The sequence below is a fragment of the Tenebrio molitor genome, chromosome 2 (assembly GCF_963966145.1).
Source record: "Tenebrio molitor chromosome 2, icTenMoli1.1, whole genome shotgun sequence".
In the NCBI taxonomy this organism is placed as follows: domain Eukaryota; kingdom Metazoa; phylum Arthropoda; class Insecta; order Coleoptera; family Tenebrionidae; genus Tenebrio; species Tenebrio molitor.
This window is the reverse complement of record NC_091047.1, coordinates 6,592,901-6,610,849: the sequence shown is the minus strand read 5'-3', so window position 1 is coordinate 6,610,849 and position 17,949 is coordinate 6,592,901. Positions and strand designations below refer to the sequence as shown.

Genomic DNA, 17,949 nt, shown 5'->3' with positions numbered 1-17,949 from the left:
TGAAACGGGTTTCTATCAGCTACAGATCACGTGATTTTCTTGTTTATAAATTATTGTAAAAACAAGGTATTTTTTGAACAACTGCGAATTTGAAAGTGGCAAGTCGGTTTTTATAAATCCATACGTAATTTTATTTTATTTACTTGTAACACCGAACAGGTGATTTTGAATGTAAATTTGAAATTTAGCGTCTGAAGGGGCTCACGCTGTATATATCGCTATTCCCTACATTGTTGTTTCAAAATGTGTTCGTTATTCGTGGTGCTTTGAATTTAATAAAGGTGGATTTTATGTGGTTTTTATTATGTGTAATTAACAGTGTTGTGAATAATTCAAAATCGATAAAAAATATCTAATGGTTTAATGACAATTTAATGTTTTCGTTAGATGTTGTGCGCATGTCAGCAAAACTGCGGGCGATGTGGTTTTCATCGAAATTGTACGTTTGACGGTTGTTGTCAAATCTGTCAATGTTGCGAGGAGAATATGGCGGCGTGAGGAAGCCCCCAAAATTAGTTTATTAGTGAAATTAGTGTCGAAAGTACTGTTTATTGTGATAGTGTAACGTTCAAAGTGGTATTCCATGAAATTGCAAATAACTTGATATGTAAGTAGATAAGAAATTCTTTCGGCCTACGCAAAACCAATTTGGGGTATTTGTGGCTAATAAGGAGACTATTTCTGTTTTCATCTCGAATTAGCGTTCATTAAATAATTTAAAGGTCAGTTCTGTTGTATTTGATTGCAACAGCCGTGATTCTTCGTCGCGTTTCGCTATTTTTATGCAATTTTTGCTCTCGAAGGACACCATCCATATAAGCCGAGTTGATTTGGACGTAGCCGATTTCAATAATTTTTTAAAAACAATATTCGCAAATCCGCCTTATTATCCAATAAGACGACCATGTGACGACCGGGTCACACTTTTACTTTGCTATTTTTAACAGCGACACTTTGATTTAACTGTAAATCGAGAGAATTATTAAGGTCTCGTTGCGCTGGGTATGTCAAACGAGTTATTACTTTTATAACCATATCAGGTGACATCACTTTTACAATTTACAACAATATTTGTTTACAGACAACACGATCCTTATCGATTTAATTTGCGCAACGATTTGTTTGGAAACATGGCTCTCTCGCCCGTATTTTTCTATGTCCCGTCCTTTCCAGAATAGCCACAATGGCATACACTCCCCCGAAAGACTTGGACGGGTTCATCCCCCATCTGACCAAAGCAGACACGCGGTTTCGTCTGCAAGTAGGGACTGACCTCCTGGCCTTCTTGGCTGAGCCTTCGAACCCCATTGTGTGCCAGGACATTGGTTTGCTCATCGACGGTCTCATACCATGGATGCAAAGCAGCAACTACAAGGTTAGTGCCGACTGACTTTAGCCTCACCGACTCATTTTTTTCCAGCCAGCCAAAAGGCCAAAGTCGGTTTCGCTCCCAACACCCAACTAATCTAAATTTCTAAAAAGGCAATTTACTACAGACGCCAGATCAGAGGCAGACTGACTCTTGTCGATGCAAATTCGGGACTCGAATTTTTTTACCGACGCTATTTACAGTTTCGGCAACGTTTCAAGCGAACGCCGAGTTTCTAGCTTTGAAATTGGGTTCACCATCAAATGGAGAAAGTGACGAACTTGTTGTGCGCACAATGTTAAAAACGATTATTTAACTTTTAATTCGACAAATGTAAATTTTCAATTTTTTACACGCTCGCCCATCAACATAAATTACAAGTTCATTAATATGTATTAAGCTCCAATGAAGATCTTTTCGTTTGAGTCAGAAAACGTTATTGATCAATTTACTTCCGTTCCGACCTTTTCGTTTTATCAATAATTCAGACCAATTTTGCCACCTGGGTTTTTAACCGATTAACTTATAACAACACGCCACAATTTTAGTAAATTGCAACATTCCGGAAACTGGACGCAATCAAATTTTATAAGTTTTTTTTTTATGTACACATAAACAACATTAATACATCGTTTCAACATTTTGATTTATTTATACTTGTTGAAAGAGTTGTGCACGATTATCTGGAGCTGTTGCACACTTTGTCGATTTGGAGTTATTTTAACCATAGAAAATGCGTCCGATATGGCATCCAGTGGCGTTTCTATGCACCAGGTAACACGTTTTGGAAAAAACACATTCTCTTCGGGGTCGTTGATCTCGAATTAACAGAACTTGATTTTTTTTTTCGTACAAATGGGACCATTATTTTCGCGAGAAAACCTGTAGTGCCGTGTCACAGTGTTATCGTAGCCCACATTGTTTACGTCATCCGACCTGTAAACAATGTAAAATGTATATTCTCACGCGGTTTTGGCAGCGGCGTGGCAGAGTTGAAGAGCTTTGGAGAAGCGCACGGGCAGAGGTCGTTTTTGATTGGAGTTAAATCTTTATGGCGTTTTGATGGGATTAACGATTGGAAAAAATCAATTGACCCGATGAGGTCGAGGTCTCTAATTAAGCCGGCGAGATCGCGTCGTTATTAATACCCTCGAATTTAATGGCATAATCTGCGGCTGTATTTTAGTGGTGGCGTTTCGTGTGCACCGTGCAGAATCTCGTTGGTCTTGTTGTGCCTCCGGCCAGGGATAAATGCACTCGGTTTTTAAATCCCCGAGTGTCTCTTGGACGTAAATAGAATACGTATTTTTAGAGCGTAAGGTGCACCCGTCAGCGTCGATTCAAGCGGTAGTTGTCCATTGTGTTTATTGTAAGAGTGGCTCGTTACGTAAACCATTGATGTAAGACGGTTTTAATGATAATGCCTTATTGTTTCTATTAGTATGGGTGTGATACGCAATCTTCGCCTAAATATAGAATAAAATCGCCGGCTGTCCTTGGCAGTCGGTCCTGTGACGCAAAACTCCATCCTTTCCGCAGGTCTCCAGCAATGGCATCGAGGTTATGACATATCTTATAGACAGGCTGGGCACAGACTTCAGACCATACCTACAAACAGTATTACCCAACGTGATAGACAGATTGGGAGACGCCAAAGACACGGTCCGGGAAAAGGCCCAACTGTTGATCCTGAAGCTGCTCGAGAGGAACGCCCTCTCGCCGCAGGTTCTCCTCGAAAAGCTGATTCCGGGGTTCACGCACAAGAACGCCAAGATCCGGGAGGAGGTGCTCAGGTGTCTGCTCAACATCCTCAACGAGTAATGCGAGACTGAGTCGCTCCTCCCGAAAGACTAATCGTTGTGTTTCGGCAGACACGGCGCCCACTCGTTGACCATAAGTCGGTTCATCCCCGACATCGTCAAGCTGCTGTCGGATCCCACGTCGACGGTGAGGGACACAGCCTACAACACCCTGGTCGATCTGTACAAGCATGTCGGGGAGAAGCTGAGGATAGACTTGCAGAGACGCAACATCGTGCCGCCGGCCAAGTGGCAGGCGCTGTCCGCCAGGTTTAACGAAGTGAAAGACAGCGGAGAATTACTCCTGACGGCCTCGAGGTCCGACTGTTAGTATTTCTATAATTAGGAGGGATCGCCGGGATTAATTGTCTCAACTTCGCAGACAACACGGACGAGATGGACAGGCCGGTGATGCAGAAGCCGGTGATTCCAGTGAAAAAGGCGAACCTGGGCAGCGGCGTCAAGCCGAGGACCGTGGCGGCGGTCAGCAGCGCTAATGCCGGTGAGAACCACCACGACTACCAAATTAATAACAAACAGATTCGTGCCGCCATCATTTCATTCTATAATTTTTCTCTCGATCGTTTTAGCTTTGTTTGTTTTTATTTGTGTTAATCTTTTTTCTCTTTATTTCATTATTAATTTCTCTTGCATGAACAGTTTTAAGCAGAGTGGGCTCCATGAGAAAGCTTCATTTTTCATGTAAGTCTTGATTTATTTTTACATCATCGTCATCACGACTAATCGGAATCGAGCGAATGTGACAAAAGTGTAGAGATTGTCGCGGCACGAAGCGAACAAAAAACGTTAACCGAACGAGGTTGGCGAAGAAAATGTAAAAAATATTTCGCATTTGGAAGCAAGGTTAGATAAGTGGAACAGAAATGAGGTCGGAATTCTGACGGATGTAGTGAACGAAACATTGTTTGATTTTATCTCGCTTTCAAACCGAATAAATGTAAATGGTGATTAATCACCATCAATCGCGAATTTCATAATTTTTAAATATACATTTTCGTTTATACGGATTATTCAAGACCGAGGAATGTTGATTGTTATTTTTGTTGATAAAAGAGAACAAGTTTGATATCAATCTATACTGCGGTCGCTCAATCTGTAGAGTAGTCACGTGCACATCAAAGGACGTGTTACAAGGTGTTGGAGTAAAGTCTGGGAAGAGTTCATGTCTTACGAAAATGTAAATTGTACCTTGCTACACAAGGTATTTTTGCTACACATTTTTTGTTTTTGTTTTGATGAGCAGAACAACTGAAGTTACGACAGCCATTTGGGAAGTTTTTTTTTCGCAGATATAGTTAATCGTTTATAACAACCTTGATTATAATTTTATTTCTTTGAAAAGAAAAAAGTGTCAAAATATGAATAAAGCTGTACTTTACACAATTACACAATAAAACGCAAGTAAAGTTTTATAGTTGAAATAAATCTCCAAAAGGGATCAAATATATTGTTTTACCTTAGAGTACCCCCTTAATACAAGATAGAATGAGTATCGTTCAAAACTGACTTCAGGCTTGCAAGTGTTATCCATTAGTAGAGTGGTTTCCTTGTTGTAGCTGTAGTATAGTAAAACTATGTCTAATAATAGTGAAAATCTTGAGGATAAAATCTGTCAGTGGGATTACATAGTGGAGTAATACGTTATGTCGACAGGAAGATTAAAGAACTTGCCAAGTTAATCTTTCTGTAAATACTTCAATATTCAGTATGCGAGGTGGTCCGAACTGTACGCACAGGTGTTATCGCACTCGGCATACAGCGCCAACGACGAAGCGATGAACTAACCTAATCATCAGTAGTGGTTATTTGTTTTCATTTTATTATCTAGGTTTGTATAAGTGTTGCCTTTTCTGACAAAACTAACATGGCACTTGAAGTATGTATATTGTTTGAAACAATAGAAACTTTAAAATATGTTTATGTTCTTGATTATTTCACACGTACCACTTTCAAACACGTGTATTTACAAGTGTACATTTTTGTAGAGTTAAAATATTTTTTTTTATCAGAAGCTATCTGCGTCACGCTTGTTGGTTCATAATTCGATTTATGTAATGTTGTAATTAAAAATAAAGCACATTTTAGTACTGAATGTGGTTGCCATAATTTTTTATACAGGCTGTCTTAAAAAACGGCCCACGCTATTGGCGATTCCAGCTAGCAGTGAGACATCTGGTGTGAATTGTATGCAAACATTTTAAGACACACTCAAGCCGGTGGCTATTCAAATGGATTGTGTTTTTAAAACAAAACGACGTTTTAATTTATTATTTAAAAATGATTAAAAATAAGGCCGATAAAACAAATTGTTGTGTTTTTGGCTGTAACACGTGTCGAAAAAACAAACCAGAAGCATGTTTCTATTTATTTCCGCTTTGTGGCGTAAAAGCAAAATAACTGTTTTCATCGAAAATGTTTTCGGTTCTAAAGACCGGGTAGAGAGAAGGAAACATGGGGAAGTGCTTTATTAATGGGAAAATCTTCTTCTAATTATATGAGGGTCTGTGGAAAACACTTTAAAAAAGAAGACTACATTTATAAATTAAATATGTACGGTCGGTGGACAAATAAAACTGGGACACTTAAAATTTAATCTATGTAAATCAGACCATTGAATTGTCAATATATTTGTCAGTGTCTATATAATATGTCATACCAAAGTTAACCTATTTGTGATAAAGCCGTAATTAAAGGATGCAAATTTGTAAATTTTGACTTATGTGATTGTCATTTTTGTCCCAGTTTTATTTGTCCATCGACTGTACATAGTATTTTGAGGTTATATTTTGAAACGATTTAATATATTGGGTGAGTAATCAAGGCACTTGTTTGTAGACATAATCCAAAAATTTCGTACTTACCTTTTTTCCATCACTTTAGTAACGCCACATAAAATTAACAACTTCGCACTCAACACTTTAACGCCGTCCACCCGCCATCCGCTTTCTGCTGTAGTCACTAATAAACTAAAGTTTTGTCGTTTTGTATAACCTTAAAAAAAGCCATCGCAAAAACCGAAAACTTACGTAAAATCAACAACTTATTAAAAAAAAAACAATGCACAGACATAAGTCGGGTCGAGCGGGAGTATGACTTGGCAACAGTGGCTCAGTGGCGCCCCCAACGCTAGCCGAAATCGCCAATGACTTTGCTATTGATGACCCAAATGAAAAAAAAAAAATACAAGAAACGAAATGGTTCTAAAAACACAACAAACCTGAGTGAGCACATAATTTTATACCATATACCAATTTATGGGCAATGGGCAACTTTTATTTTTCAAATGGTAACCTATAATTTTTTTCATTGATTCTGAGAGTTTTTTTTCTGATTGAAATAACAAAAAAAACTATACCCTTTGATAACAAAATTTCCGAGAAAAAAAGGAAAATATGTTGCATCAAAATTAGATTTATCTTTATTTCATAAACGAAAATTTGTTGGCATTGTGCTGGACTTCACTTAAATGTCAATTTCACGCACGTTTCATGTTGCAATAGTTATTTATGCAACGAGTTTCTGTGTAAATTGGGCTTTTCTAATTGCCCGAGGGACAAGATTAAAACACGAGCGTAGCGAGGGTTTTAAGGCCTCGAGGGCAATTAGAAAAGCCCAATTTACCCAGAAACGAGTTGCATACAAAATTTTATTGTTTGAAACGACGGCCCTGAAGCTTCCAAATCTTTTAAAAATGGTTTCGCATTTGCTTTTGACAGTTTTGACAAATTTTTCAAGACCTGTTGAATGTGTTGTCTAGGGCAACGGTTCGTTATCTGCTCATTTTGCTTTAGGACAGTTAAGAGGCAGTTTACAAAGGAGAAAAATGAGAATTTATGACAGTTGAAAACAATAAATTTTATTTATTTAATTATAATTCATAAAAATCATTGAATAATGGAGGTCGGTTAACTTGATTTTTTTATTAATATGACAATAAATCTAATTTTGATGCAACATATTTTCCTTTTTTTTCTCGGAAATTTTGTTATCAAAGGGTATAGTTTTTTTATGCTATTACAAACAGAAAAAAAAAAACTAATAGAATCTATAAAAAAAATTATGTGTTACCATTTGAAAAATAAAAGTTGCCCATTGCCCATCAATGGTTTGTAGTGTTTTTAGAGCCATTTCGTTTCCTGTATGTTTTTTTTTTCATTTGGGTCATCAATAGCAAAGTTATAGCGTGGGCCGTTTTTTTTGAAACAGCCTGTACTTGTGGGACAACAGGCGAGAACGAACTGAAACACCACGTCGCTGTTCGCCGGTTTCTTCTTTCTTTTTAAAAGTTTCCCAAATAATTTCTCTACACTTTTGGCTACGTTGTCTCGAAAGTAACATCGACGAGTGTCGCATTTGACCGTTGGAAATTTTAGCCGCCTCGGCCGGCAGCGTCGACGAGGACACGTTCACCAAGTCCTTCGAGGATGTACCCACGGTTCGAATATTTTCCTCGCGCGAGGTATCCGATCATATGAAAAACATACAGGAGACGATATCCGATTCGAGCAAAGAATGGAACAAACGTGTCGACGCTGTGAGTCTCTTTCCGCTCCGATAAAACGGAAACGTGCATGATTTTTTCCGTTTCAGTTGAAAAAAATCCGCTCGTTGATATTGGCGGACGCGATGAGCTACGAGGAGTTCTTCATAGGCCTCAAACAGATGGACTTGCACCTGCAGGCCATCATCAAGGACTTGCGGTCGCAAGTGGTGCGGGAGGCTTGCATCACGATAGCCTATCTGGCGCAGATTTTGGGTAACAAATTCGACAAGACGGCCGAAGTTTTGCTGCTACCTCTCATCAATCTGATCCAGAATTCGGCGAAGGTGAAGGAGCGGTTTGCAGGTGTGACGGAGTTGACGTTTTGTCTTGTGCAGATCATGTCGACGTCCGGCATCGTCACGTTGAAGTTCATCATCCAGAACATCCACAGTTCCCGACTTATCCCCATAATCGCGAACCACGCAGCCACCTCGAAAAGCAAAGACATCCGCAGGAACTGTTGCGAGTTCTTGGACTACATCTTGAACAACTGGCCCTCGCACTCGTTGGAGAGGCACGTGGCCGCCCTGCAGGAGACGGTGAAGAAAGGCATCGCCGACGCGGATCCCGACGCCCGAGTCTCTTCGAGAAAGTGAGGCTTGAACCGGGTCGAACTCGCAGCGGCGATAAACGTGAATTTTTCAGAGCTTTTCGAGGATTTAGGGAACACTTTCCCGATCAAGCCGAGGCGCTTTTGCAATCTCTCGAACCCAGTTACAGGCGAGCCCTGCAAGGTGATGGAATGTCCGCCAGTTCCTCCAATAACAATTTGGCTGGTGGTTTCAAAACGCCGAGGAGTTACGGACGGACAGTGGCGACTCCGCACAGCGCTACAGGTAGGTCCTTTGCATTGGAAAGTATCAGTTAAATTTTGTTTCGTACCAACACTCGTGCGGTTTAATCGAGCCGCCGGGCCGAAGTGCTTGAAGTTCAAGCGCGTCAGTGCCCGAAGATCGATCACGTCGACGTGCTAGCCTTTCGGTTATGAATTTTTACAATTTTCTGAAGGTCACGAAAAAGTCACTTCTGTAATCAATGGCGGGTTGCTTTTTATTGGTATCGGGTTATTACGCTTTAAATTTAGTATGTTGTCCAAGATATATTTTTTTTAATTGAGGATTTTATTCGGAGCTCGAAAATTTGTATCCGTGAATAAACAGTTATTTGCTGTGATAGGTACGTGAAGAATTTATGAGCAACGTGGACAAATATTAGTTGTCGTGACTCCATTTTTAACGTACTCGCTATAATTTAGATAAATAAAGAATGTAGCAATCTAAATGTGAAGATCTGTTTTGAATGTGATTATTTTTTTGTCGGAATCTGAAAAAACCTGTCGTCAGTAATAATGTTGATGTCTCAAAATGCTATTACTGATTTAAATTTGGACATAAACAGATAGTAAAGTATTTCTCTTGTAAAAATGTCGTAATTTTGAAGAGAAGTTTACATTTTTCAACTGTATTTATTTACACTACTTTAATTACTTTAATACCATTGGAATTAACGAAAAACTAAATAAATGCGACAATTTGTTTATATTTTTGTTAATTTCTTGCAATATTACTAATAATATTTGTACAATAGCTATGTAAATAGGTAAGACAAAATATGAAGAGTATTAATAATTGTTCCTTATCTATATATTCTAGAAATAAAAATAAAACTCCTCACCAAACACTTTTAATTGTTTTCAATTTTACAATCACTTCTGCACTAGATTTAAGGTGTTGTCTAATGTCTGTGGTTTCCTTACTCGACTTTTTAGTAAAATGTTTTCTTAAAGAATTTATTAACATTTCGGACGATGTTGGAAGTCTGTTCAGCCATCTCGATTTTCTTCTAGATTTTCTTGTTCACGAATTTTCTTCAATCATTGTTGCGAACTACTTCTGCAGATAAGCTTCCTCTAGGCAACAGTGCAAAGGAAACCATGACAAAACGGATTAAAATTTTGTGAACACTCGTGGGCATAGTAAACCGTCCATATCCCCCAGCAAGCAGTTTTGCAACTTCTGTGTCATACGAATCACAAAATAATTTCTTTCTTCTCCACTATTTTTTTTTTATATTTGCAAATCTTTAAATCAATTTTTTGGAAATGCTTGTCTCTGTAGTCTTCTAATTTTGTTGCCGTATTGCCATCGTTGGAGCTGCAGTTCCACCGTGTCGAGGTTGATCAGCTAAAGTCTAACAGTACTATCCGGTACAAGTTAAAAAAATTCGTTACGGAATGTTGTGATCAAGCGATTATTTAAATGCCGAATTCGAATCGAACAGCTCGCCACTTTTTTCCCGTGGAATTTAAGAAAGCTCCGTCTTCGTGGCATATTATTAAAAACCGTTTAAAATTTCTTCAGATGAAAAGATGTTGTTTTCGATGTTGAAAAAAATATTGGTAGCTCCTGAAAGTTAGAAAGTAATTTTTGGAAAGAACGGCAAGAAAAGAGTTTTATTGGCGGGATCAAATTACGTTTTGAAATACTTTACATAAGATATGTACAAAGGGCTAACGTGGAAGTTGGGTTCAAGAAATTCTGTCTTGTTGATTCTAATAATTGGAACACAAAGAAAAACTCTTTTAAAAGTGGTTTTTAATAAAATGGTTATCATTTGCGGTTAGAGAGGAAGTGGGAACGTGTTCGTAATAATACGTTCCAGTCAGTAATAATAGGCTTCATCGATATATTTTTATCTGGCAGTAATGATGGTAACGGTTAATCTGAATTATATCAACACCTTTTTACAATGTTTTTTAATAATTTGGTTGTGATGATTATTATAGTTGCAGGAATTATATTATTCAACGCTGCACGTAAAACATAAATAAGTATAATTATTATTTTTTGGTTGATGACTTGGCAGGGTTTTTTGCTCCGCCAGAATTTTTTTTCGTAAATTCAATTGACATAACTTGTTTTAAAGTGAACGAGGTTGCTGACGTCAATTAAAGTTAAACGGGGATCTTTGAGTAGGAATACTTCTTTGTAGGAAAAAATATAGGTCAATGTCTATCTTCAGGGGAGGGTATGGATAATGTACTTTGTGTATGTTGCCCAAAGAGGAACTGAACTGCAGAAAACAACGTTCGATGAAAATGAATGAATGGAGAAATGTGTAAAGAAATTGAAAAATAAACTCAGCGATCATCACTAGATGAAAAAAATAAATACATTTGCAGTTTGATCAGGAATTTAAATTTCAATTGAACGTTCTATAAAATAGAACGATATAGTATTAATGTGCTGTTAAATTTTTCCATGTTTACATTTAAAACCTACTACAGAATGTTTAATAGCTCGCAAACATAATTAGTTGCACGATTGCAATAGTCGTAAAACGGAGATTACATAAATATTTTATTAGCATTTTGGGAGGTAGAATTGTTGACTCGCAATTACTGAAACAAAAATAATTAATTAAATATATTCCCAAAACACACCAAACTCTCTTCGTCGTTCCTGATGGTGCCAGCATCGCTGGTGAAACACGCCGACCTGTCAACAATTAAATAGGTTTGGTGTGTTTTGGGAATATAATTAATTATGTATTACAGATCCGCACTAGGTTTTGTTTGCACAAAATGTCAATTTAGAACTACAAATTAGAATGTAACATTCAAAATGAAAAAAGTGAAATTTAATAAAGCTGCACTGAAAGCTTGTTACTAAACACGACAATAATGAATGGTGTTAAAACTGATTTAAAGTGTTTTCATTTTTTGCTGCTTTCTGGATACTCAGGCAGCACGGAAAATCTGTCTGGTACCGGTGGTGGCCTTCAAAGGGCACCTTCTTTACCGAGAAGCTACAGACAGCGTAGTGGTATACCTGTACTCTCTAGAGAAAGTAGGTTTTAGATGTTGCACAATCATTGTTGTTGTCCTATTGTTATTTTATATGGCGTTTTGTTACTATAAAAATGTGAACTTTCAGATTCTGGTCGTAAAGGTTTCAGAAGCAACTCGGCCATTGACTTGCAAGCGGCACAAAGGGCAAAAGTTCGAGCTCAATATGCGGCGATGGCCCGTAATAAAATATCGTCTGGGACGGCAAGTTTGCGTAAGTTCTTATTTGTCATGGAAGGATATTAGTTTGCTTTGGTCTCTTGTTTTGATACATCCACAATAACCGATAATAAATCTGATATGAGAAAAATGTCGTTGTATTCTAATTCGAGTAACAATAACAAAAACCGAATAAAATTTGTACTGTAGAAAATTATGTAATTTAGTTTTAGGAGTGTTTTATATCATGCTAACATAATTTGTTGCTTTTCCATGCCTGTAGAGGGAGAGGTTGCTCAACAAGGTATTTAACATTTTATTTAATAACACACTTACACATTAACTTAACATCACACTCAAAAGCGAACTGCCAATAAACCATTTGTTATTAACACAGCACGACCGAGAAAATCCCCAGATACCGTCGCCACCCAATCACCAGAGCGGCTCGGAAGAACTAGGAATAGAAACTCACAATCGCAGCGTAAATAACATCATTTTCATCCCGGCGCCCCCCAATAAAATGGGATTGTTGCAGCTACCAGCAGGTCCGGATCTCCCAGCTCACGACTGGCCTACCTCTACAACAGGAGCACCGAACACGATTCGCCGCGACCTCGAAGGCTCTCATCGGGCATTCCTAGGTCCACCACCGGATCTAGAGACACCTCCAGAGAGACAAGTCCGAATCGTTCCACTCTGGGCAGATTCAGGAGAGGCAGCGATAGGCCCCCTCTGAGCCCGGCGTCCAGGCCGGTGCTCGCGCAGAAGATCCTGCAGCAGAGTAGAGAAGCGGAGAACGCTCTGGCGGATGTCTTCGTGAGTTGACTTGATCACGTGAACGGCCGGTCTTATCGAGTGTTGTTGACAGAACGATTCGGGGGATCACTACAGGAGTCCCAGGAAAACGATGAGATCCATCGATAATCATTCTGACGAATCGGAGACATCTAGTGTTTGTTCGGAGAGGTCTTTCGACTCGTACAGACGGCCGAGTGATGTAAGTATTTCGAATTGTCGCTGCCTGGTAATTGTTGTCGTCGAGCTTTATCTGTTCTCTCATTATGATTTTTGTTCTGTTTTATTTGGAGCTTGTCTTAATGATGTCATTTTTTGTCAGTCATACTCATGGAGTGGTTCTCAACAAAGACTCTCAAGCAGGGAATTGTGGGAACCCTGCCGTGTAAGTAACTACCGATCAGATTGTCTTAATTTCATCTCTAACGACATTGCTTTGCGGCTAACATACGAGTAGTGTTTAATATGTTTTCACTCTCTTTCGCTTCATACACGTTTGGTTGTAGCCAGCTTTTGCTTTTTTGACGTTGGATAAATCGCACAAAACTTGTAGCATAGCATGGCACTGGGTGTAAAACGATAAAAACAAAAAGTACAAATTTAGTTTTGATTTTTTCTGCATTTCAAGCAAACTATTTTCGGTGTTTTTTTAAATTTGCCGTCGAAGTCGGCCTTGAAAAGTCTATGTGAATGAATCACTCGTCTTAAAAACACTGATTTTTCAACCTGGAGGTTAAAAACACAAACAACGCAAAAAGTGAGGTTAGATTTAAACCGCTAATGAACCACTCGCCTTAAAAAAGAATTATTTTTCAAATTACGTAAAGTCCATTCAATAAACATCTGGACTGTCAAAATCAAAATTGCAGTTGTTAGGTTGGTATCTTGGTTAAATCACTAGTTATTTTCATATTGCCCAGTTGTTATCTATGATTTTTTAATTTTTCAAACTATTCATTTGTTTAAATTGAGATTGTTAAATAAATTGCAAAATTATTTAAGTGTATTTTGTAAAAGGGTTAAAATTCAAAATGAACTAGGGTGGTTCTATTGGCGCGAGAGAAGAGGGCCATAAGAAATTATTGTGAGGAATAAACAAAAAAGTGATAATAACGGGAAGAAATTACAAATTTGTGCCAAAGCCGGTCCAGTATTGTTAAGTAAGAATTGGTGTTCGTTCTTGTGATTCACAAATCAAAATTTTGGAGAGATAAGTGTTCATCAAGTGTTAAATAATTTTCTTCTGAATAAATGAAACAGATTAGTTTATTTTGGATGATTTTGGTTGTTGTTTAATTTGTTACCTGTTTTCAGTTTGTCGCGTGTTTTCTATAAACTTTATTAAATTGCTGTCATTCATTTAGTTGCTGCACTTCAAGTGTTCAAAGCAATGAATGATTCAAAACATTTTTAGTTCAATGATTAAAAATGAAAACATAACCTAAATATGTTTTGTAACTACCGGGTGATCAAGAAGGACTGTTTAAGTTGGTAGTGCAATTAAGAAAAAATTTTTATTCAGTTATTTATAACACTGCAACTGGATATGTTTTCTTGGTTTATTTGACAAATATCTGATATAGGTATAGCATTAACAACGACAAGCCACCAACAACCGGAAGTTACTCCTGTTATACGATTTAAAATACGATCCAGTGTTACCAACTTAAACAGTCCTTCTTGATCACCCCGTAGATTTTGATGTCGGTACACTATCGAAATTTTTTTTTATCCAAGTAGGTACAATCAAAACAAGCATTTAATTTAAAATTTAATTTTGCCAGTCCAGGAGTTTTTTGAATTTACTATATTAAATGCAAAAAGTGCGTTCACAATCGACACTTCGACGTCAAATTTAAAAAAAAATCCGTTATAGAGTCGTCTTGAAACAATTGATTTCTAAAAAAAAATCCGTTATAGGGTCGTCTTGAAACAATTGATTTCTATTATGTAATTGGAGACTCTTCGTTTGTACAGCGACCTTGTAACTTTTTTGGTACTTGCTTTAAGAATCTGATATTTTAGGATTTGATTTCATTTAGGGATAGAAAATTGTTGGTAATTTACCAGTACTGCCGCACATTTTAGTTTTGCTGAAAATTTGAGATCATTTGGGCACTTTTGAACATTACACCCTCTGTACATAGCTCCATCTGGTGGCGTAAATTCGCGACGTCTAATTTTTGAGTGGCGCTGTTTGCAGGACATCAACGAGATAATAGCCCTGTGCGCCAGCACCACGTGGCAGGAACGCAAGGACGGGCTGCTGTCCTTGCAGTATTATGTTAGCAACGAAATACCACTGACCCCCGGCGAACTGAAGTACCTAACGGAGATCTTCACGAAAATGTTCATGGATTCGCACACGAAAGGTCTGAGCGTGTTCCTGGACACCCTGCACGACGTGATCAAGGTGCACAAGAACGACCTCCACAGCTGGGTGTACGTCCTCCTCCAGCGCGTTTTCCTCAAAATCGGAACGGAAACCCTGAATTCCGTCCAGTCGAAGTTGATGGCCACGTTGGAAATCGTCCGTTCGAACTTCCCAATACCGCTGCTCATATCGAATGTCCATAGATTTTTGTTGGACGCCACTCAAACGCCCAACTCGAAGGTGAAGACGGTGGTGGTGGCGTTCCTGGCGACGCTCTTTAACGCCGTGGACGGAAGTCAGCTGGTGTGGACGGCGCCGGCTAATCAGGTCCTGCAGAAGATCATCGCCTTCACGCAGGACACGAAGTCGGTCGAGTTGAGATCGGCGGCGAAGAATTGTATCGTGTCCATGTGGAACTGTAATACTCCCCAAGTGACGATGATGCTGTCGGAGTTGCCGAAGGACCAGCAGGACATCGCCAGGAGCATAGTGCAGCACCACATGCGCAAGAACTCGACCGGGAGCGAGCCGGGAAGCCCGTTGGTCAACGCCAGCCCGAAGACTTTGTCGCCTGGAACTCCGCCCCTGCGAGGTGAGGGTCTGGATCAGGAAGAGATTTATAGAAGTCTGAGAAAAACTACGGCGGAGATACAGAATTACAGTTATGAAACTTTAGGGTCTAAGTTAGATAGGGATAGGGACACTACGTCGCAGGATTCGGGAATATCGCAAATGTCGGTAGGGAATGATATTAAAAATGATATAGGTATTCTGGAGGAGAGGATGGAAGACCTAACTCTAAGGCCCAATTTCAATTCGAGATCGGGACCCAGATCCTTGCCACCGTACACTTCGGTTAACGGAATTTCCGAAACCGATTCCAACGGTTACAAGAGCTTGGGCGAGTGGAAGGACTCGGATATCGTGAAAACAATCTTCGAAAAGTGCGTAGTCGACCATCCGACGCCCATCCAAGAGAAGAGATTGTTGTTGGCGCAACTGATCGACATGATCAAGCAAGGCCAGACGGAATCCATCATACAGAACTTCAAGTAACGTAGCCGACTTTTATCATTTCGCCCAGTTTAATCTGGTCTTTCAGGAAATTGTTACGCTTGCTCATCGACAATTTAAACGAAAAAGACACAAACACTCAAGTAACTGTACTAGAAATCCTAAGTGCGATTTTCCAGAGCAAGGAAATGAAAGACTGCTGGTGTAATTTCGTCGAGTTGCTCACTCTGAGGGTTCTGAACGCCCACTGTGACGAGAAACGCGAGGTTTGTTCCTTTCGACTGTTGACAAACAATTCGATAAATGTGTTCGGTGCAGGTCGTGAAGATGGCAGAAAGCACCGCCGCCGCAATGAGCGTTTGTCCGTTCAACACGATCGTGACGACGTTGGCGCCCCTCATCCAGACGAGTCCATATCCTCCAGTGTTGGGCGCCATCAAGATGCTCACCAAACTCATCGAAACTAATCCCGACGACGTCACTGACGAACATCTGTCGATGATAATGCCCGGGTTGATTAAGGTGAGACGGTTTTAATGACGCAACCAGTTCACGTCCGACTTGATTTTCAGGGTACGGATCATCTGGAGAGTCCGGTGAGGAAGAGCTCGATATTTTGCATGGTGGCGCTGTACAAAGCGGTGGGAGAGGAGCGACTCTCGTCTTACATTTCTTGCTTGTCCGGGAGCAAAGTAAAACTGTTGAGATTATACATAAGTAGGTCGCAACAGAACACGTCTGTGCCGACCAGTCCAAAAAATTCAGCAAATAGCTAGTCCACAAACAGTAATCTTCCAAAAATATAGACATTTTTCATATTATTACTAGCACACGTTAATTTACATTAAGCTTAATTATTTCGACGTAATGAAGGAAGTAGGCTAGTTGTTCATGTTATGTTAATGTATGTTTTGATCACAAATTTTACAATTGGAAAAGAAAAATGTGATTACAAAAGAATCTAAAAAACGAGAAACTTACGGTCATGTTTGGAGTGTATATAGTAAATATAGTCATTTATTGCTTTTTACGTGTTACTTTTATATTTAACCTTTTTACTAATGTTACTGTTGTTCTTTTTTTGTATTGACTAAGATGCACTGAGGTTATATTAAGTGCCATTTACAAAAATATCTACGTGGGAAACGTACAACAAAAACAACAAATTCGTAAAAAAGCAGCTTTAAAATAACTCTGTGAGCTTGTTCTGGAAGGAAAAGGATTCACTTTATCTGTTTTAGGGCTTTATTAAGTTTTACACTTAGGAACGGTCCTGGTATTTGTATATAAGTGTCTAATGTTGTTTTTGTTACAATTCTTCAATGATATTTATTAAATGTTTCGTTTCTTGGAGGATTTGAGAGTAAATGATGAGAGCTTTCCGATCGGAACGCTCTGCATTTAGTTTTCGTGTTGTGATGATAACTATAGGTATGTCATAAGTTTGTTTACATCGTCATTGCACATTAAGTTTACTATTTCCCTAGTCATAGAACATCTCAATATTGTTGTTGTCACTTACGTTTTATGATGATTGTGTGAAACAGTTTTAACCATTAAGCTGTGTACATATTTGAATTTTGGTGTTTCCTCTAGAAGTAAGAGCAGACGTTATTGAATTTGATGATTTTTATTGAACCGTTTTCGTATGAGTGTTGATAAGTTGATAAAACCCATCAAAATTTTTCTGATAGTGTTTTAAGAAGAGGTGAAGAGCAAACTATTTCAGTAGATAACAAACTGCAGGTTTTTTACATAGAAATTTCAAGATTTAGCTTAAAGAAATGATATTTTATATGCCAAATAATATATTAACTGTATGTGCTATAACTTTTTTTAAACAGACCTTTTGTAGACTGTATATACTGTACTTTAGGACTAGCGCTGTATATCACATCAAAGTAAATGCTTTGCCATCTTACACTTCAGTTTATTTTATAAATAACAATCCCAGCTGTAAATTTTCAATAAGACCTATTAAAGATTAATTTCAAGACCCGACTTTTACTCGAGACCCGGTTTAAA

General features: G+C 38.6%; 1 protein-coding gene across 5 annotated transcripts; it reads left to right on the top strand.

Moving 5' to 3' along the window:
• The first annotated feature begins 189 nt into the window (after positions 1-189).
• On the top strand, positions 190-17,918 carry chb (chromosome bows). 5 transcript variants are annotated; one of them, XM_069037989.1, is made up of 20 exons: positions 193-607; positions 1,174-1,375; positions 2,909-3,186; positions 3,241-3,494; positions 3,551-3,670; positions 3,829-3,870; positions 7,563-7,723; positions 7,780-8,016; positions 8,068-8,324; positions 8,378-8,568; positions 11,668-11,793; positions 12,022-12,042; positions 12,136-12,222; positions 12,277-12,557; positions 12,610-12,738; positions 12,859-12,921; positions 14,740-15,962; positions 16,013-16,190; positions 16,243-16,446; positions 16,497-17,918. In XM_069037989.1, the coding sequence occupies exons 2-20, from the start codon at positions 1,184-1,186 to the stop codon at positions 16,698-16,700; spliced, it is 4,248 nt and encodes a 1,415-aa protein (XP_068894090.1). In that variant the 5' UTR covers positions 193-607; positions 1,174-1,183; the 3' UTR covers positions 16,701-17,918. The 5 variants fall into 5 exon arrangements, with proteins under 5 accessions (XP_068894093.1, XP_068894090.1, XP_068894092.1 ...); XM_069037991.1 differs by lacking the exon at positions 3,829-3,870 and having other exon boundaries at positions 195-607; XM_069037990.1 differs by lacking the exon at positions 12,022-12,042 and having other exon boundaries at positions 196-607.
• Positions 17,919-17,949: the final 31 nt, after the last annotated feature.